This window comes from Macrotis lagotis, chromosome 4 (assembly GCF_037893015.1).
Source record: "Macrotis lagotis isolate mMagLag1 chromosome 4, bilby.v1.9.chrom.fasta, whole genome shotgun sequence".
Lineage (NCBI taxonomy): Eukaryota > Metazoa > Chordata > Mammalia > Peramelemorphia > Peramelidae > Macrotis > Macrotis lagotis.
Window position 1 is genome coordinate 24,799,500 of NC_133661.1, and position 21,104 is coordinate 24,820,603.

Consider the following 21,104-nt stretch of genomic DNA (forward strand, 5'->3'; position numbering starts at 1 on the left):
TAAATTGAAGAGAAAATGCTGCCCTGAATTGGGAGAGGGAATTTCCTCACCCTGAAACCATAGATCCAGACCCTATGTCCTTAGCCCTGTTGTGCATAGAAGACTCCACCAGGGAAGGGATATCTTCGAGCAGAGAAATTCATTGAGCCCTCTCCTGAGTTGTGGAGCAGGTTATAATCTGTACAAGTGGGAGAAGCTAGCACACTTATGAAATCATAAATCCTAGAAAATTATGTGATATGATCTCCCTCCATGTATTTGGCTTTGATCCTCAGGCTTTGGGTTTGGGGACCCCGCCTACAGTGTCCTACTCTGAAAGCTCATTGCCAGTGGCATTTCACCCAGAATATCATGAACTTGAGAAGCTTCCAAGGAAAAGAAAAAACTAGATTTGAAGCCAATGCTTCAAATCCTACTTTGACAGTCATTATCTGTGTGACCTTGGGTAAATCATCTTACCCATTGGAGCTTCAGTTTCCTCATTGATGAAGTGAAGGGGTTGGAATGGATGACCTCCGTATCTCTTCCAGCTTCAAATCAATGAGTCTATGATCCGGTGGAACTGAAACCCTAGAACACTGTTGACGGTTTAATTCTTGGCTTCCCCATTGTATTGTAGGCTCATCGAGAGTAAGATGTGGGTTGGCTTGGCTATTTCTAACATGCCATCTACAATGCTAATTACAGGGCTGTTCACATAGCAGGAGCTGAATAAATCTAGATAGAATGATTTCATTGAATTGCAGTATCTGTATTTAGGCAACTGCAGCCCTTTCAAGGATCCCAAGTCATCCCTCAGTATTCAGAGCTGTCTTTTAAATATGGCAAGTCTCGGGATATGTATGATTGAGGATCTTAGAATACCTGGTCTCCAAGGAATCCAACAGAGAGGGCAACAAAGAGGTACATGCTGGGCATAGGCCTGCTCCATTGTATTGTCAATGATGACCTATATGTGAGATGTGTCCTAGGAGGTATCAGGGTGGAAAGATATGAGTGGGAAAACACATGGACTGGGCACATGGCAAGAGTAAGGGATTCTAGGTAGGCAGTCTGAATTCATCACTTATACCCATAAAATGGAAGAAGATTGGGGGGGGGGAGACTGGTAGCATTTGAGGCATCTCCTTAAGAATAGATCTTTGGGAGAGGAGTAGAGGCAAGATGGGTCGTCATTTGTACTGTTGAAAGGAGTGGTGACATCACTGAGCTCATGAATCCATTGATAAATTAAAAGACATTGAGAAAGAAGGAGGATGCAATGTTTCACAATAAACAATGATAGTTGTATCTTCCAAGAGATTCGCTATCAGTCTTTGATTAAAAAAGAACTGTGCAAACTTGAAGGTTCTCAGTAAGAGTCAGCTGCTGCTGCGGGCGGTGGAGCTTTAGAAGACATGACTAGTCATTACTATGGTAACAGCGGTAACAGTTGTGGCCCTTCGATCCTTCCAATAGCTTCAACTCTGGCCATGTGGGCGGCACAGTGGCTATTTGGAGTTTGGAATCTGGAATCCAGAAGTTACTGTGGTTCAGTCGTTCCCTCATATCCCACTCCTTATGACCTGTGAATCATACTGTCCATGGGGATATCTTGGCAAAGATACTGGAGTGGATTAAGGCAAAGAGAGGTTAGGTGACTTGCCTAGGGTCCCACTTAACACTAGGCAATCAACAAAACAATAAAGCAAGCCCTGATCTGTCGCTTTGGCTCATTTCCAAGGGGTTGATGCTTTCACTGACAGTTGAGCAATCGGAGCCATTGAAGTTGGCTCTAGGTCATTTCTTTTAATCTCCTGAGAATAAGAACTTCAGCCCAATTGAACTCTCCAATGAAAGGACCACCCATTTCAGTCCTGACCGAAGTCATCCTTCCTTTAATCTTGCCATAGGTTTGATTTGGAAACCCATGCTACTGGCTTTGAGTGGAAAGCTGGCCATAAGTGCCGCCTTCAACACAGTCTACATCTACACGTAAGAACTCTACCCTACAGTAATAAGGTAGTCATGCTTAATATCATAATTAGTATATTAAAACCGTACCATAATTTTATTGTGTGATAATTAAATGTGAAAGATTGATCGCCATTTATAATGTTCATAAGCGTGATACATTATCTATGGCCTGTAGTCTTCTCTTGGAGAATCGGATTGTGATTTTTTTTTGGTCTTTTTGTAAGGCAATGGAGTTAAGTGACTTGCCCAAGGTCACACAGCTAGGCAATTATTAAGTATCTCAGTTCCTCCTGACCCCACCTAGCTTCCCCAGATTGTTTTTTCAATGTTGTGCTCAGTAATTTTTCTTGATCTGTGATATCTTTGATGTGGATATTCCCTCCAAGAGTGCAGATGTCAACCCATTCCAGTCTGACTCTTGACTGTGTCCCACCGTGAATTCACCACTAGGGATCTGCCCAATGTGTTGGAAGCCTTTTGTGGTATCTCCTGATGTTGTGTGCACATATTATCTCTTCTTCTGGACACATGACAAGCCTCTGATAACTTTCTTTACTAGGTTTCTCCTTCATAAAGGCTCATTTTAAAAATACTATATTTGATTGGCATTATAGCATGGCTGTGAGATGTGGACCCCTACTGTATCCTAAGAATTAAGAGATAGCTTCACAGTAGAATGAACAGAGAGTTTGTGACTAGAATCTGGACAAGTCACTTAACTGTTCTCTGCCTCAGTTACCTCAATAGTAAAATGGGGACCATAATAGTATTTACCTCCAAGGAATGGTTTGAGAATCAGATGAAATAATATTTATAAAGTACTTAGCACTGTGCCGCTTATGTAGTAGGTGTTTAATAAATGCTTATTTCTTTTTTTTTTTTTTGCTTCTTCAAAATTGAAAATGAATATTTTTCCGAGAGCCATGGAGAAATGCATGATGGTAATGAATAGGCTGTAAGACTTTGGAAACAAGGAACTTCTTCATCCAGAACACTTAAATATATTTGCCAAAACAGGCTTTAATATGGGATAACAGAAATTGGATTTCCCCCCTGATTTCAGGATGGTTAGGGGTCAGCCTTATCCTTCACCTTAGGGAGATAAACTTAAAATCAAGGGAAAAAAAGGAAAAAAATCAACTGAAAAACGAAAGTAATAATAATAACTGCCATTTAGGTAGCAATTACTGTTCCCCAAGTGAGCAGCATTCTGCAATTATTGTTGGCATTGTCTTAATAATGACAACAATCCAAGGGTTCTAGATTGATCTATTTCCTAAAAAATGTATTTATTTTTCCAGTTACAGGTGTAGGCTGCAGCATTGTTTTACATTTTTCTCCCTCCTTCCCTCCCCTCCCTCCCTCCCATCTATAACCATGCTAAACTTAGAGAGGATCCTAGATTTAGAGATCAGAGACACCAGACTCCAACCCCATCAGATGATAGACAAGGAGGCCCAGCATCATGCAACTAATGTCTTAATAAAGGAGCTCAGATCCCAGTCCAGCACACTAACCACTGGACCAACTGGCTAAGTCACGGCAGACATTTCTACGCTGCTATGCAGTTTACAAAAGCCTTTAAGCACATTGAGCCCCTGTGCATTGGGCACTACCAGCAGATGAGAAAATAAAGGATGACTCAAGAAGTCACCTGCATATGGGCTATAGCTGGTGACATTGCTAGACACCTTAATAAATGTTTGTTGATTAGTTAGATCAGGGTTCAAATCCTGCTTCTGACACTGAGAGGTACAGTAAGTTGAGCCCTGGACTTAAAACCAGGAAAATTCATCTTCCTCAGTTCAAACCTGGTTTCCGTGGGTAAGTCACTTCACCCTGTTTGTCTCAGTTTCCTCATCTTTAAAATGAACTGGAGAAGGAAATGGCAAACTGCTCCAGTATATTTGCCAAGAAAACCCCAATGAGGTCACTTAGAGTTGGACGTGATGGAAGTGATTCAACAATATCAAACCTGTTTAAACAAGGGCAAATCACTTATCCTTCCTGTGCCCCAGTTTCCTCATCTCTAAAATGGATGAGATGCCCTTTGAGCTCTCTTCCATCTCTAGATCTATGATTTATTATCCTAACTGGGCAAAGCACTTAAACTTCCCCGGGCCTCAGTTTCCTCATCTCTAAAATGGATAAGATACCCTCTGAGGTCCTTTGCACCTCTAGCTCTGTGTTTTATTATCCTAACTGGATGACCTTGGGCAAAGCACTTAAACTCCCTGGGCCTCAGTTTCCTTATCTGTAAAAAGAGGAGGTTGGATAAAATGCCTAGATCTATGATTCTATGATTAGCAGAGCTTGAATGTGAACCCAGGTCTTCTGACCCTACATATAACTCTCCAGTCTTCCCATTCTTCCCTCAAGATTTTTATGGCAAATTTGTCTTGTGTTTTGGCAAAATGCTCGAAAGTAATCCTAGCATCTTGATGCTGGAAGTGAACTCTGAAGTCATTAAAATCAATCCTTACCTTATTACATATAAACAGTAAGTGCTGAATAATGACTAGATTAGTAATCCCTTCCCCATCCTGCCTCGAGAGAAGTTATCCATCCTCGGCTTCCAGATCTCCACTGAGAAGAAACCTGGTCCTTCCCAGGCAACCCATTCCATTTTTAAAAGTTCGCAGGATTAAAAAGTGTTTCCTTCCAAAGCCTGTCTTTTTGCAACTTTTATCCATTGCTTCAGCCCCCACCCCCACCCCTTCTGTTGGCTCCAGCAGTTGGTGGCTCCCGTTCAGGGATGCCAGGTGGTAGGGAAGTATGGGAGGAGGAGGGAGGAGGGCCAGTGAGCTGATAAACCAGAAGACTAAGGGAGCTAGCTGATGTGGTAGGAGCAAGAGACTGGCAGTTGTGACTCTGCCTCCGTGCTCTCCTAGCCCGGTGACCAGGAAACAAACCATTTCAAGGGAGTTTCCTTATCTGGAAAATGATTATAATAATGCGGCCTACGCATTACCTGCCTTGCAAGGGGGTGTTGTGAGAACAAATACATTGTCAGTCTAAGTTGCTCGGTGCAAGGGCTTTGGGCATCATTGTTCTAAGCCCTGGGAAAAGGAGTCTATATGGAGTTCACAGGTTTCTCCTTCAAAGATTATCCAATGAAACAATGGAGTCCATTCAAATAAACCACAGGCTTTGGGAAAACCAACCTGGAAGGCCCCATGAGCAAAGGAAGCAGGTATTCAGAAAGTCAGATGGATGCCAGAGTGCCTCCAGATCCCCATTTTGGTCTCCACCTCCTGCCCAGTCATGTAGGTCAAATGTCTTTATCTAATAAGTCATGACTTATGGATGGAACCAATGCTCAAAAGAAAAGACTTCTAGCTTCCAAGGTGCAGTTTATTTGCTGGAAAATAATTTCATTTAATTTTCTTCCTTTAATACAAATCTGGGATCTGTGAATTTAAATGTTTGATAACTCTATTTGAATATAATTGGCATCCTTTGTAATTCTATGTATTTATATATTTAAAAACATTTTTCTGAGAAAGGGGCCTAACTTGCCCAGATTGCTCAAAGGGTCTGGGACCCCCCAAAAAAGACCAAAAGCCTCTATCTTGGAGTTTTAGACAGTTAAGGAAATAATAATTCACAAGCACCTATCAGCCCCAAGTGCATGGTGCTAGACTTTTGGGATGCAAATATAAAAATTCAACCATCCCTACCCTCAAGGAGGTGGTGGTGGTGGTGGTTGCTCATTCATTTCTTTCCCCCCACACAGCTAGGTCATTGTTAAATGTCTGAAGCAGGATTTGAACTCAGGTCCTCCTGACTCCAGGACTGGTGCTTTCTCCATTGCGCCACCTAGCTGTCCTTGTTCATTCATTTTTAGTTGGGATTTTCTTGGCAAAGATAATGAAGTGGTTTGCTGTTTCGTTCTCCAGCTTGTTTTATAGATGAGGAAACTGAGGCAAATAGAATTATATAACTTGACCAGGATCACATAGATAGTAAGTGCCTGAAGCCAGATTTGAGCCGTCACAAAGAGTCTTTTTGACTCTAATCTGGTACTCTATGCTCTGTGGTGCCACCCTATTCACGTATAAGTAAATACAAAATGTACCCATAAGGGAACTGAGTCAACAAATAGTGAGGTATTTGAACAAAAGCATTTAATAAATTTGTCAAATTATTAATTGAATGGGCCCTAGTCCTATCCCTTGTATAATATTATTAAAAATAATTTATTTTGATGGCTTTTGTTTTTACCCTTCCCTTCCTCCACTCCTAAAACTGGATCCTCTCTAATAAACACATACACACACACACACACACACACAATTAAGCAACTATTCCATATGGTGGTTGTGTCTGAGAATGTATAAAACATTCTGCTCTGGTAGTCCCCCACCTCTTGTTCAAGAGAAGAGAGGTATATTTCCCCATCTGTTCTTCAGGATCGTTCTTGGTTATTCAGTTGCTCAGTTTGGCTTCCTTATAGTAATCTTTCCTTGATGTCATTGTCTTTACTTACATTGAAATTTGGGGGCTCATTTACCAAGTCATAGGGAGCTTCCCCAGGTTTCTCACAAACCCTCATTGTCCTTATTTCTTACTGTATAATAATATTCTATGACGTTCATATCAGAGATTTGGGGGTTTTGGGTAGGTTTCAGTTTTTCCCTAGTAATGAGCATCCTAACTCTTACAAAGAGGCTAGGTATTTGGTCTTGTGAATCCTGGGCTGTTATTTTTTGTTTTTGACTTCCTTGTTCTCCTGCCCCTCCTCCCTGGAATATCTTCTGACTTTATGCTCACTGTCCTTTCTCTTCGGCAAAAGTCCCCAAAGATGTTTATTGGAGGAATCGGTTACCTAGGAGACTGGCATTTTTGGCTTTGAGGTAAAGGAGAACAGAGAAACCTGGCAGAATTCTCTGAGCTATTTAGAATTCCCAAACTGATGTCCATTAATCACTGTCAGTTTATTTATCAAACTATCACTGCCTCCATTTTCACTTCAGGTCTCACTTTGTGATCTCTGGTTCTAGAGCATTGACTCAGGGTACTGAATTGTTTCTTTCTTTTTTACGATTTTTTAAATTTATTTTTAATGATTTATTCTTTCAAACACTGGAAAAATAATGCGGCTCTTAATAGCTTGGATTTCCTTTTTTGAAAACTATCATATCAAATCCTTTGACCATTGATTAGCTGGAGAATGTGGCTTCTCTTTTCGTAAATTGGGATCTGTTCCCACCATGTTATCTTGAGAGGTTAAGATCCTGAGAGGGTCTCTTGGCTAGCAAGTCGGCCTTATACCCTGATGGAGAAGACAGGACTTTGTACTAATGGTTCCAATCCCACCTTGGATACTTCCTACTGGTGGGCCTCCCAACTAAAGAAGTTTTTTCATGTCTTTTTGCTTCAGTTTCCTCATCTGTAAGGGGAGGCCTCTATGGCCCCTTCTGAATCCCCGATTCCATGGTCTGGATTCTTTTCCCATTATGCCAGGCCGCCCCTGTCACATCTCACTAAGCATCTTCTATGTCCCAGTGAAGAAGACTAGGGATAGACACAAAGATGAGAGACAACACAGTCTCTGTGTTATAATCTGCTGGTGGTGGGAAGACGCACAGGCATGAATGCCGATGAGTGTGATCCAGCTGTAATGCTGGAAGGGCAAGGGGGGGAGGGCTCCAGACAAAAAGCTCTAACGGATACAAGGGGGCAGACATCTCTTTAATCTGGGAGGAGAGAGGAAGGATTCAGGGAAGAGGGTAGGAGCTGGGCTAGGCTTTGAAGAGGGAGCTGGAAATGGAGACAGTGCCTTCTGGGCATGGCTGATGAGCTGCCAGATCCCACGGAGACCAGAGAGGGCAGCTATCCCAGTGCTGTGGATTCTTGGGATGATGGTTTAGGGAGTTCTCGAGCCTGCTATGAGGAAGGCAGATGAATCAGCACACTCCTTTGGGCTGGTTTAGTTGCTCTTGTGTTACCTGGTATTTTCAAAGCCTGGAATCTTGAATCTCAGACTGTGTATAATCCCGCCACCACCCCTCCCTGACTTCCTTGGGAATTTTGGGTTTGGCTTCCGTGGGTGACACCGCCTCTGGCCCTTTCCAGCTCCTCGCCATGTCTGCCTGGCTCCTGAACGGTGTCTTGTTCCGCCACATTCCTGGCTTCTGTCTCTGTTGGGATTGCCTCACATTCACTCTGCTCTCCAAGTAGGGGAGGGTTCACTCAGCCCCCTGGATCTGGCCCAGGTCCCACCCAGGGCGGAGGATCGAGTGCACCAGTATCATCTTGTCCAGGTCCTGGTGAGGCCCCTTTACCTGGCACTTGGGGGCACCGGCCGCTGTGGCGGTCCCTCCCCCAGCATCTGGCAGAAGTACAGCCCCAGGACACCACCATGCGGCACATATGACCGTGTGGAAGATAAGACTTTGAGCTAGGGCAGAGACGCCCTGATTAAACACAGTGCCTGGCTGGCTACAGAGCTGACTCTGGCTCTCATTGGCAAGGGTTCCCAGGGCTGTTCTGCTGGGGGCGGGAGGTAAGCATCTTGTACCCATGTGAAATGAAAGTTTGACCTTAATCCTTGGGAGTTTTGCTCTCAGTGACAGCCTTCCTGGTGGAGGCCAGGACATCGACTTCAGTTGCTCCATTCTGGAGGAAACACGCTAGCTATTTAAATAATTTGAAAGACTGCCACCCTAAGAGGGCTCTTAGCTGGCAAGGATCTAAGAGACCAGCTGGTCTAAACCTTTCATTTTATGGATTATGACTTTTGGGGCCAAAGGTCTTAGAGGTAGTAAGTGCCAGAGGCAGGATATGAACTCAGATATTTTTTTTTTTGAACACCAATCTTTTAAAAATATATTTTATATATATATATATATATATATATATAAATATATATATATATATATACTGCCATTACATATTAAAATAATTCTTTACCATTTATTTTCTTTCAAAGTTTAGAGTTCCAAATCCTATCCTTTCCTCTCCTTCTCCCTTCCTGAGTCAATAAGCAATCAGAGAGGATATACATGTGTAATCCATTTCTATATTAGTCATTTTGTATATTTTGAATAAAAAAGAATGAAAGTAACAAGACAACAACATGCTTCAGTCTGTATTCAGATAGCATCAGTCCTTTCCTTGGGAGGGGATAGTTCTGTAGGATTGTCTTGGATCATTTATATTGCTGAGAACAGCTAAGTGATTCACTGTTCTGTATTAAAGTCTTGCTGTTATTGTGTCCTACGCTCTCCTGGTTCTGTGCACTCACTTTGTATCAGTTCATGTTAATCTTTGCAGGTTTTTCTGAAATCATCCTGCTTGTGTTTCTTACAGCTCAGTAATATTCCATTGCCATCATATGCCACAGCTTGTTCTGCCATTCTTCAATTTATAGGCATCCCTTCCCTTTCTAATTCTTTACCACCACAAAAGGGCTGATAGAACTACTTTTGTACATAGGGGTTCTTCTCCCCTTTTTTGATGTCTTTGGGATATAGACCTAGCATCTTTTGATGCTAGTCCTTTGGCGTATGAACCCAGATTTTTTAAACTTCAAATCACATTCTTGTCCTTGCCTTACAATGACATGGGGAAATGTTCAAATTTGGGTGCTCTCAAAGGGAACCAAGGATGGAAGGGACAAATAAGCAAATTTCAGTCAGGACAAAGTTTTCTAACTAGCATTGCTGCCAACTAGAAGTGGACTGCTTGGAGAGGCAGCAGGTTCTCCCTCCAGAGTGGGCTGCTGTCAGTGTTGCAGAGGGGATCCCTGGTTAGGTAGAGGTTGGCTTCTAGGATTCCCTCCAGACCTGAGATGTTTGGATTTTATGACCAATTAGCATTGGTTGGGAAGTGGAGTCAGGAGCTAAGGTTCTGGTTGATTAGACCTTTGATTCCTTTACAGTTGAATAAGGAACCTCTTTCTCCTCCAGGATCCTCTGGCTACTGGTCATTGAGGATCCTGCTAAGCCACTGGTCATCCAGGATCCTTTCAGGGTCTATAATATCATTCAGTTCTGACAGGGGACTGTTAGTCTCCCTAAAATTCAAGTTGAGGGTCTTACCAATCAGATTGGGCAATGCCCCTATTATATTTCAGGATTTTATGAACTCAGTTTTTTAATCTGCTGTATTTGTGGTGAGGAGATGGAGAATAGCAGGACAGGCTTCATAGATTCTATTCTGACCCCTGTGGATGGGGTCTCAGCTGGTTTGGCACCTCAAGAAAAACTCTTGCTCCCACCTTCTGTAGTTACAATTCCCCACTAAGAGAAATAAGGTGATACAGCAGGGAGAACTTTGGACCTGCAGTCATGGGACTTGATTTGAATCCTGGCCAGGTCATTTTTCTCTTTGGGTCTCAGTTTCCTTATCTATTAAATGACAAGATTGGACCAGATCAAGGGTTATTAACCTGGGGTTCATGATTTTGTTTAATTTTTTTTTGTTAATTGCCTTGCAATATAATTCATGTATTTAAAATATGATTTTGAGAAAGGGTTCATAGATTTCCCCAAACTTTCAACGAGGGTCAGGACACACTCCAAAAATGTTAAGAAGCCCGTGAGTAGAGGATCTCCAAGCTTCCTTGTAGCTTTAGGCTCTTGGTTCCCCTTTTCTCAATCATTTTCCAATCTCCAGATCTGCTTGCGAACTTCCCTTTCTCCAGCCAGACACTCTCTCCATGTTAGTGCTATTGTGGACTTGGAAGTGGGCCACTCAAGTGTGATGTTTATCCAGGTTTTTTCGTCATTGGCCCAGATACTGGAAGGGTTCTAGGGACTTGTTGTGCTCTCATTACCTGCTTGTCACACAGACTAGGAGTCCCCATCTCTACTGGTGGCCAATGATTCTCAGTTTACTCATCCCCCTAATTCCAGGTTTACTCAGGAGCCAAACCCAGCCCTCTGGGAATTCACAGTCACCCACAGGCTTCCAAGGATCTGTGCCAGGTATTCTGCCAACCTTTCCTGAACTTCCTCTATTTTTCTTGAGTCATTTTTATCTCTTCGCAGACTCTTAGAACAAATATTCTCTCCATCTATGCTCCTCCCCCACTCTATACTCCCCACCCAAGGGCTGGTTTGCCCAGCCATGCCTTCATCAAATCCCAAGATCAAGAGATTGTCCTGATTGATTCTTTAGAGTATAGGTGGGGCCAAGTATGGGAACAAAAAACTCCATGGTGGCAGCCTGTTCATAGTTATGAGTTTATAACACAAGAGAGAACTGGGGTTCCTGGCACATAGGACAGTTTGTGAGAGGGAGTTCAGATGCATCTGATTGAGTAGAGGCTACCTACAAGCCCCAAAGTCCTTTGATATTTCCTGGAAATAGCAAGGTATCTTCTTGGGCCACTGCTTCTCAAATGGCTTTCAGGGAATTGAATGAAAAGGTTGGTTTCCATGGCCCAGTCCTTATAAACTCACAAAATCCCTTGATCATCTGTGACAGTGGGAGCTCTCTTCTTCCCAGTTGATCTCATCTTCAAAGTTCTTTGGCCCTGTTCATATTTTTTTTTATAGAATTATCCTTAGCTGAGAAAAGCTGTACATTTAGGAGAAGGAGCTATTGTCTGAGCAGACAGCATTGGATCCATGATGCCATCATAATCACTTCCTTGTAGTTGAGTAAAATTAAAAAAAAAAAATAAAATCAGGGACAATCACTTCCAACATGTTTGCAATTTCAAGCCTTGGGCTTCTTTTCTCCAGGTAAGTGGTAGAGTGGATAGGGCACCAGCCTTGGAGTCCGGAAGATGGGAGTTCTAATCTGACCTCAGTCACTTGACACTTATTAGTGTATGACCCTGGACAAGTCACCTATCCCTGATTGCCTCGCATCCAGAGTCCTGATGCATATCTGGCCACTGGACCCAGGTGATGCTGGAGGAGAAAGTGAGGCTGGTGACTTAGCACAGCTCCCCCTCCCTCAAATCCAATTTGTGTGCTTATTCTGGCATCACCTCTCTGATGTTATGGTTCTCTTTGAGGACAAAGGATAAATATCAGATCGGATAAGACCATAGTATCTATCCTAGGCTGTTGATATCCGTAAACAGATGCCCGATCATGAAAATAGGCTCATTCTCCCACTTACCCAGGCACCTCTGCAAGCCCCAGTGCATCTGCAGAAATATGCAGCTTTGGGACATATCCTGGATGAGATCTAGGTCATCCTGGTTGCCATCTCCCAGAGGTTCTCCAGCTTATCGACGGCCTTCCTAGCCCTCATCATCTCCTCCAGATTTCTCCTTAGACTGGAGTTCTCATCCTCCATTTTGAACTCAACACAAGCTTTCCATCTCAGTGTCAACAAGAGACAACTTGTGATAGCTGGAGGTGACCCTGGTTGCCTCCCATTCCCTGAAGCCTAAAAACCCAGTTAAAGATCATGAATCCCCAGGAAACATGTAGTGGATCCGGTCTGGCTGAACTCTCAGAACCTCCCAGATGGCAGCCCTTCCCAGCAGCTAGAAGATGAAATAATAGATAGCATTCTTGCCTATTGTTCTAGCATTTAGCAAGGTTGCCTTCAGGCCTTGGCTCCCCTGGTTCTGGTTTGTTTGCCCTAGATTCCAGGAGTCCCGCTCTGCCCTCCCCACCCTGACCTGGAACAGCCTAGCTTGCAGGACAAAGCATTGGACTTAGGCTGAGGATCTCAAGTCCATGTATGGCACTTGTGATCTTGGGCAGGGCACTGAACCATTTAGAAACCATCCCCCAATGGCATTTCATGAGCAAAAGGATTCCTTAGCTTTCTCTGGACGGTGTATTTTAAAATCATTTGAAAAAATATCCAAATCTGAAATCATAGGATCATAGCTCGAAGCTGGAAAGTATGTATCGGACTTGGAAAATCAGGCAAAATGAGTCCTGAAGAAACTAAGACACAGGTAGGAAGTGGTGGAGATGGAATTCGAACTCCAATCCATTGCATCACCTCGCTTTCCTGAGTCTGGGTTCAAATCCTAGCTCTCCCACTAAGAGGCCGTTTGACCTTGGGCATGCCATTTCCACTTAGGAGGACCCCGTTTTCCTCATTTGTAAAATGAGAACAATTGACCTGGAAAAGTAATTCTCAAAGTGTGATTGGGGATCCCCAAGGTCAAAATGATTTTTGTGATACTCCTAAGTTTTAATTTCTAATAGTGTTAAATATCTATAGATAGAACACACAGAAACAAAACCTCTTGGGAGCAGTTCTCAATCTTTTTTTTTTTTATGATGTAAAAGGGTCTCGAGACCAAAAAAATCTGAATAATGCTCCAGGAGGCCTAAACAGGCCCTGAATGCTAAAAGACCTTGACAATGACCTTGGACTGAAGTGCAGGTTAATGAGACCACAAGGCCTCGTCGCCATCTAGTGTCTGTCTGGAGCTTTGCAGTGTCATTGATTTTTGGAGCATAGCTCCATATGAAAAGGCCCAGGTTCTCTTTCAACTTTGACCATACAAAGGGTATTATTTTGGTTTCAGGCTTACTCCCGCTATGACCCAGGGTCTTAGTTCCACTTCAGGCTCAGGGAAAAGCTCTGGATAAAGAAATTAAGAAACCAACCAAAGCCAAGTTGGCACATGGAACCAGACCCAGGGTCCATCAGCCCAGGGTTCTGTCTCTGGTGCTCCAGGATAGTTTCTGGAAAGCCTTAGTGGGAGCATCTCTCATCCCCGGAGTCCCTTTGTCTTTGACCAGCTCCTCCCCAGGCCTTTTCTGATCCTTTTTCAAATGGACTCAGGATTTCAGAGGGTCTTTCAGGAAACTCCTCAAGACCAGAAAGTTTCTTCTTTGTGTTTCTGGTCTGTTTGTTTGTTTGGTTTTTGATTTTTGCATGGCAGTGGGGTTAAGTGACTTGCCCAAGGCCACACAGCTAGGTCATTATTAAGTGTCTGAGGCTGGATTTGAACTCAGGTTCTCCTGACTCTAGGGCCGGTGCTCCATCCACTGTGCCGCCTAGCTGTCCTTCTTTGTCTTTCTGGTATCTAACACAGTATCTGGAACACAAGATTCTTCACAAATACTTGTTGGATTGAATTGAATTCCCATCTGTCACTCTTAATGGGTTAGGGACATTACCCAAACTTTTGAATTTTACCTAATCCATTACTTTTATTTATTTATTTATTTAAGGCAATGGGGTCTAGTGACTTGCCCAAGGTCACACAGCTAGACAATTTTTAAGTGTCTGAGGCCAGATTTGAACTCAGGTCCTCCTGACTCCAGGGCCGGTGCTCTATCCATTGTGCCACCTAGCTGCCCCTCACCTAATCCATTATGAATCTTTCACCAGGAATGTGACTCTGGGTATGAACTAAATTTATTAGAGAATGGGGTGAAGGAGGCTATTCAATTCAGTAAGCACTTATTAAATGTTTCCTACTTCCTCTACACTGAGCATAAAAGAAAGACAAAATGGGACAGTCCTTGCCCTCAAAGAGCTTACATGCTAATGGCAATGACCCATACAGTCCCCTTCCAGTAGGGTCTTTCTGAGTTTTCATCTTTTTCTGAATAGATCTCCCATATTTTTTGAGAGGTAACTTCATCCTACCCATCTTCCTTCTTCCTCATGCCACCACAGCCAGCGCTGATTATGTCCATGTATCTTTTTATCTCCCCACAATGAGAATCGGACTTCTTCATCAGACTGGCTCTTGGGTGAGCCATTGTTAGATGGTGCATGGGAGAGACTGGGGGCTTTCAAATCCATCCTCAGCCTCTTCCAGGCTTTGTAACCCATGGCAAATGACCTCTCCTTAGCCCAGCTTCTTCATTTGTAAGATGAGGATAATAATGCCATCTACCTGCAGGGTTATTGTGAGGCCCAAATGGAATAACCTACATAAGGAGCTATGTAATCACTAGCAATTCTTATATTACTTTGAAAATACCAGTGGATAGAGTACATTAGAGATGGAAATGGCAAACCACTTCAGTATCTTTGCCAAGAAAGCCCTTAATGGGCGCACCAAGAGGCAGGCATGACTAGAAAGACTGAACAACAGCAAAGAAGTGGATCTGGAGTTAGGCTGACTTCGAATCCAGTCTCAGATTCCTACTGGCTGGGCAAGTCACTTAACCAAGGTACTATGCTTTCTGCTTCTGACAGTATAAGGCACATGAGAATCAGTGAGGAAACTGATGAAAGGAGAAAGCCCAGGGGCTCTGATTTCCACAGTGGGTTCTAGACTCTGAAGCTTTGAAGTGTGGACATTCACTTATTCTTTAAAATTCAATTATTAGGTGAGAGAATTTCCATGTGGATGAAATCAGCAGTCCAAACCCTTTTTCACTATTCCCTTTTCCAACAAACCAACAAACCAACCCATAAGCAAGTGAGGAACAAAATTGGGTAGGAATTGGTTGGTGTCAAAAGATCCGAGTTCAAATTCTGACTTTACACAAACTGTGATTAAGGTGAAGTCACTTAATTTTTTTAGTTCAATTTTCTCTTCAGCCAAATGAGGTTTCTCTAATTCTAAAATTCTGGGATCTTTCTAGTTGCCATGTCCCCTCTTTCCCTACCCCCAATGGCCCTGGATTCCCAGGATTCTAGTACCTTTGATCAGAGGTTCTAATTCTGGGGGCCTGATCCATGGATTAATTTCAAGGAGTTCATGAACTTGGATGGGGAAAAAAAATGCATCTTTATGTTCTCTAAGCATTTCTTTGAATGATTAATGTGGGCAACTCTCTGTAGGGTTCACAGCCTTTACCAGGCTGCCAAAGGGGGATCCATGATACAACAAAGATTAAGACCCCCTGCTCCACATTAACCCCCCTGTGTTGGATCTCTGGCCAACATGTTAGATTCTGGGATTGCCTTTTGAGTGTCTTATTTATGACTTAGCATCACTTCCCTGATTTTATCTTTAAAGGAATGCTGGCCTGGGGGTCTGTTCAATGATTTGCAGATTTGGTGGTATATTGGCTCCCTTTGTTCCTGCCATGGTAAGTTAGATTTTTGTTTTTGTTTTTATTTTGGAGAGAGTAGCTGAGATATTTGTAAGGATGATGACTTGTCTTAGGGGAGACAGTTCAGGGTTTGGAATAAATATGGGTTCCAGTTCTGTCTCTGGTGCTTGTTAGCTGTGTGATCATAAGCAAAGTGTCTAACCTTTCTCTGAACCTCAAGAAACTCCCTACAAGTTTAAGATAAATATGGGAAGAATATGAGTTCTCTTGCACAAATTGATTTTAAGATCTTACCGTGTGTGTGTGTGTATGTGTGTGTGTGGCAATGGGGTTAAGTATCTGCCCAAGGTCACACAGTATCAAATATCTTATGCTGGATTTGAACACAGGTCTTCCTGTGTATTCTATTCATTGAACCACCTAGCTGCCCCTTCACATATTTTCTTAAGTAGTTTGGTAAACACGGTTACCAAAAGTCAGGAAGATCTGAATTCAAATGTAGCCTCATTGCATTTTATTAGCTATGTGACCATGAGCAGATCACTTTATCTCAGCCTCTTTGGTGGCAAAATGGTTATAATAATAATATAATGATGATGATGATGATGATGATGATGATATCTATGTATATATAATATAACAAGAATACTTCCCAGGGTGGTCACCAGCATCAAACACTAGCTATTACTGTCAATGTTTAGTCTCTGACTATTGTCTTATAAAAGACAGTACTTTAAAAAAAATATTTTATTAGTTTCCAATTATATACAATAGTAATTTCTATCATTTTTGTAAGGTTTTGAATTTTACTATTCCCACCTCCCTTCCCTCCCCCCAAGACCCCAGAGAAGGCAATCCGATCATCTTTACATTGTTTCCATGGTATACATTGATCCAAATTGAATGTATTGCAAGAGAAATTGTATCCTTGAGGAGAAAAGAAATATTAGAGACAGCAAACTTATGTAGTACATGAGACACTTTTTTAAAAAAATGGAAGGAAATAGAATTTGGTCTTTTCTGAACTTCCAATTCTTTCTTTGGCTACAGTACCAGCTTTGCAGGTCCTCTACAATCGTCCCTGTTTATTGTACTGATGGAATGAGCAAATCTATTAAGGTTGATCATCACCCCATGTTGAAAGATAGCACTTTAAAAACAGTCTTCATTATTATAATGAATTTGACAAGCTTTAACACACATGAACAGATCAGGTACAGAGTGCAGAAAAAGGATTGCATGTCAGACTGTGAACCTCTGTTTCATATAGCTTGTATTTTTTAAAAAGTATATAGTATATTAAAAATGGTATTTTTATCTTTGTTCTGTTTACCTGTTCTGCTGGTCTCATTTATATATTTTAAAAATGTTTCATTGGAAAAAAGAACATTTTAAAAAGATGAATCATCCACCTCCAAGACAAGCTTCTGTCCAAATCCCAAAGAATATCTTATAAAAATCAGCCTTCTGACGGAGTGGCCTTCATGATAAGGTTGCAAGAAGGTTGGATTTGGAGCTGGGAGAGGCCTGCATTGAAACCCACCTCTGATAGTCTCAGTTGTGAGACCTTGGACAAGCTTCCTGCCCCTTTGGTTCCTCGTTTGAAAGATATAGAAATGAATGCCTATCTCACAGATTGGTTGTGAGGTTCAAATTATATAATGTATGTAGAGTATCTTTCAAAGTCTATAGTACTAAGGAACTGGCAACTATTTATGATCCTTTGTCTGTCAATGGAATCTTAGACCTAGAAAGCATCTATTTCGGTGGCAATTTAGGCCAGCTTCCTTATTTTACTGATGGGGCAATAGAGGTCTCCATTGGCCATGTTGATTCGAACTCAGGTCCTTGTGAGACCTCTTATATTCTCTTTTGCTGGGTGGGGTTGGTACTTTCTTGTACTCGTATGTCAGGAAAGTTTGGTTTTGGGTTGAAATATGAGCTTATTTATAAAATACAATTTTCTGTGTATTGATTTTGTGGAACATTTGAGAGGACTGCTTTTATTTATGGTACATGACTCAGTGAGGTTGAAAATGAACTTGAGTGTCTTGAGAGAACAGTCTGAAGGGTGTGAAAAAAAATTGGTCATTTCAACCGCTGACATTTACAATTCCAGAAATCTCTCAGCCCATCTGTCCCCTTTGTGGTGTTTGGCATCAGTGGGCTGTCAGCGGGATTCTTGGATCTACTTCTTCCAGAAACTCTAAATCGGCCCATAATAGAGAACCTTCAGGATCTGCAGGCCTCAGAAACTTAACAGCTAAAAAGAAATCGTAAGGTTGGCTTTCTTTTTTCTTTCCTTTTTTAATGTTTTCCTTCTCTTTTCTTTTTTCTAGATGTGGGAGGGAATATATAATTATTATTGGGGAGAAGTATTTTATCTCTATGGGAGAGTGAGCTGTATTTTTCAGGGTGGGCTGTATTGGTTCATTATTTTGATAATGATGCTGTCATTCATATAATGGGTCATGATAACTATCCTAATGGACTCATTTTACAGATGAAGAAGCCAAGGTTTGAGGGACTTTCCCAAGGTCACCCAGCTAGTCAGCATCAGAGGTCACATTGGAATCCAGGCCACAGGGTCATAGCTCTATAGCTGGGAGGTCCCAACAGAGGAATGAATCACTCTTCCATTACTCAGGCTAAATGTCCTCAGTTCCTTCAACCAACTCTTATCAGACATAAGTTTAAGACCCTCCACCATCCTGGCTGTCCTCCTCTGGATGTTTGCCATGCCAGTGTCTTTCCTCAACTGGGATTCCTGGAACCCAATATGATTTCCTGGATATGCTTAGCTTGAGGTCTGCATGATGGAACTATCCTCCTCATTTCTGAGAGCCACACTTCTGCTTTTCCTTCTGGCCATCACATTAGCTTTGTGGATTTTCATATGATCCTGTTGACCTATATTGAGTTTGTAGACCCCAGATCTTTTTCACACTTCCCATATTGCACTATAAAATTGATTTTTTTGAATCGCAAATGTAACTTTGCATTTATACCTGCCAAGTAAATTTTTTATTTATCCCAATGTCCTAATCTTTCACGATCATTTTGGACACTTTCCTATCCTGTCATCTACTGTGTTACTTATGTCCCCTCCCCAACCTTCTGCCATCTGCAATTTAAAAAAGTGGATCATTCTTGCCTTTGCCCTTTATGTCTTCTATGCATGCTAATATTGGATCTTTAATTATGTTATAAACTCCTGAAAGATCTAGGTTTTTATTGTAGCATCCTATTTTTTTTGCACCCTTTTCACTGATGGACCCAGTATCAAGCCCATTTTGGGCTCCCTGAAAGAACTTTCTGATCATTGGGCCATAGGGATAGCAATTTGTGACTATAAGGAAACTTAGGGGCCACTGAGTCCAGCTTCCCCATTGTAAAAGATGAAGAGATTGAGGTTCAAAGGCGTTCAAGGTCCCTCAGCTACAAAGTGTCTGAGGCAGGATGAATGTCTTCCAGACTCTAAGGGCAACACAATATGACTGCTCCACTTGGCTGCCTCTCAGATGATAATAATAATCATAACAATAACTCACATTTCTTTCAAATTTTAAGGTTTACAAACTGTTTCCCCTCCTAAGAACTATATGAAATAGATAGGACAAGTGTACCTAGCCCCATTTTACAGATAAGGGAATAAGGCTTAGAGGGTGAACTGATTTTTTTGCATGATTCCACAGTTTGTGAGTATCAGAAGTAAGATTTGAACCCAGTGCCCTTGACTCCATGGTCTTTGCTGTTTCAATTACATAATGTTGCCTTTTCTGCCATATTAATTCTGACTCCCAGAATCTGAGAGTCAGAAGGGATCTCAGAAGCCACTGAATCCAGACTAAAAGCCCTTTCTATACTATCCCCCAACAAATGAGTATCCAGTCTTTGCTTAAACACCTCCAAGGATGAGGAATTCTCTACCTTACAAGATCTAACTGATATTAATAGTTAATCAGTGAACATGTTCCTGGAAGTAACATTAGATTAAACATGTCCCAATTTATCTTGTGTGAAATGACCTTTCTTTTTTAAATTTGAGATATCTTATTTGTTTGTTTTTCCAACTCCATGCAACAGTAGTTTTTACCAGTCCTTTTTTTGGCAAGATTTTGAGTTTGACATTTTTCTTCCTCCCTCCTTTCCCTCCCCCCTCCTCCCGACAGAAGGCAATCTCATAGAGGTTCTACATGAATAAACATGCTAAGCATAGATTCAAATTGATCATATTGTGAAAGAAGAATCAAATCCAAATGGAGGAAAAACCATTAGAGAGAAAAAAATTATATAATGCATAAGACAACTTTTAAAAATTGAAGATAGTAAGCTTTGGTTTTCATTTAAACTCCACGGTTCCTTCTCTGGAGAAATGGCTGTTATTTTCCATCACATGTCATTTAAAATTATCTTTGATTACTGCACTGCTGAAGTGAACAAATCCATCATAGTTGATGATGATCACCCCATGTTGCTGCTAATGTGTATAATGTTCTTCCCTTCTGCTCATGAAATAACCTTTCTTAAAACCACATCTTTTTTATTAGAAAGAGGGAGACTGAATGATAAAAAGGCAAAAGAACTGGGTCTGTCCTCTGGAGACCTGGATTCCCATCCTAGCTTTGCCTCCACTAATTCTAGAGCCTTTTAAGAAAAGTTCCTTCAGAACCTCTGGGGCCTCATCTGTGAAATGGGGATGATTATAGTTCTTGTATCTTGTTTTGAGAAAAGCACTTGGTAAGTCTAAAAGTGAGTTTATTTTTAATATGTAAAAATACGTCCTATTACTACGTGTCAGAAACCATCTGGAACATTTACTTGTGGCAAATGTTTTCTACATGTACTTCTGCAAGAGCAAATTAACTGGGGGTTTTCTGGCAGGACAAAGAGGTTTTGAAGAAAATTCATCAGGCAAAACTGCCAAGAACTGAAATGATATCTCCAAAAAACCTGATTGTAATTGGCTTTAGTGATAACAGACAGCCCGGATAGAGGACATGAGCCCCCCTTTTGAGTTACAAGAATCCTCCATGAATACCCCCCCCCCAATCGAATGAAGTCCGATTAATTTGACCTGTGCTGTTTACATTTTTTTTTTCTGATTTGAGAAGCAGCATTGGAGAGGAACCTTGGAGTCAGAAGATAGGGGTTCAAATCCCAACTTTCTTGATCTCCCTGGGTCTTAGTTTTCCCATCAGGAAAACAAGGAGGTTGGAGGAGATATCTTTGAGGAGCTTCCCGGCTCTGGAT

At 41.8% G+C, this 21,104-nt stretch overlaps 1 protein-coding gene across 1 annotated transcript in view; it reads left to right on the forward strand.

The window, feature by feature from the left end:
* LOC141522616 (solute carrier family 22 member 15-like) overlaps positions 1–21,104 on the forward strand; it is a 90,895-nt gene that overhangs the window by 62,749 nt on the left and 7,042 nt on the right. Inside the window, 3 exon segments of the mRNA XM_074236162.1 lie at positions 1,893–1,974; positions 15,815–15,887; positions 17,971–18,132. Of these exon segments, the coding sequence (XP_074092263.1) occupies positions 1,893–1,974; positions 15,815–15,887; positions 17,971–18,111 (296 nt within the window). The 3' untranslated portion in view covers positions 18,112–18,132.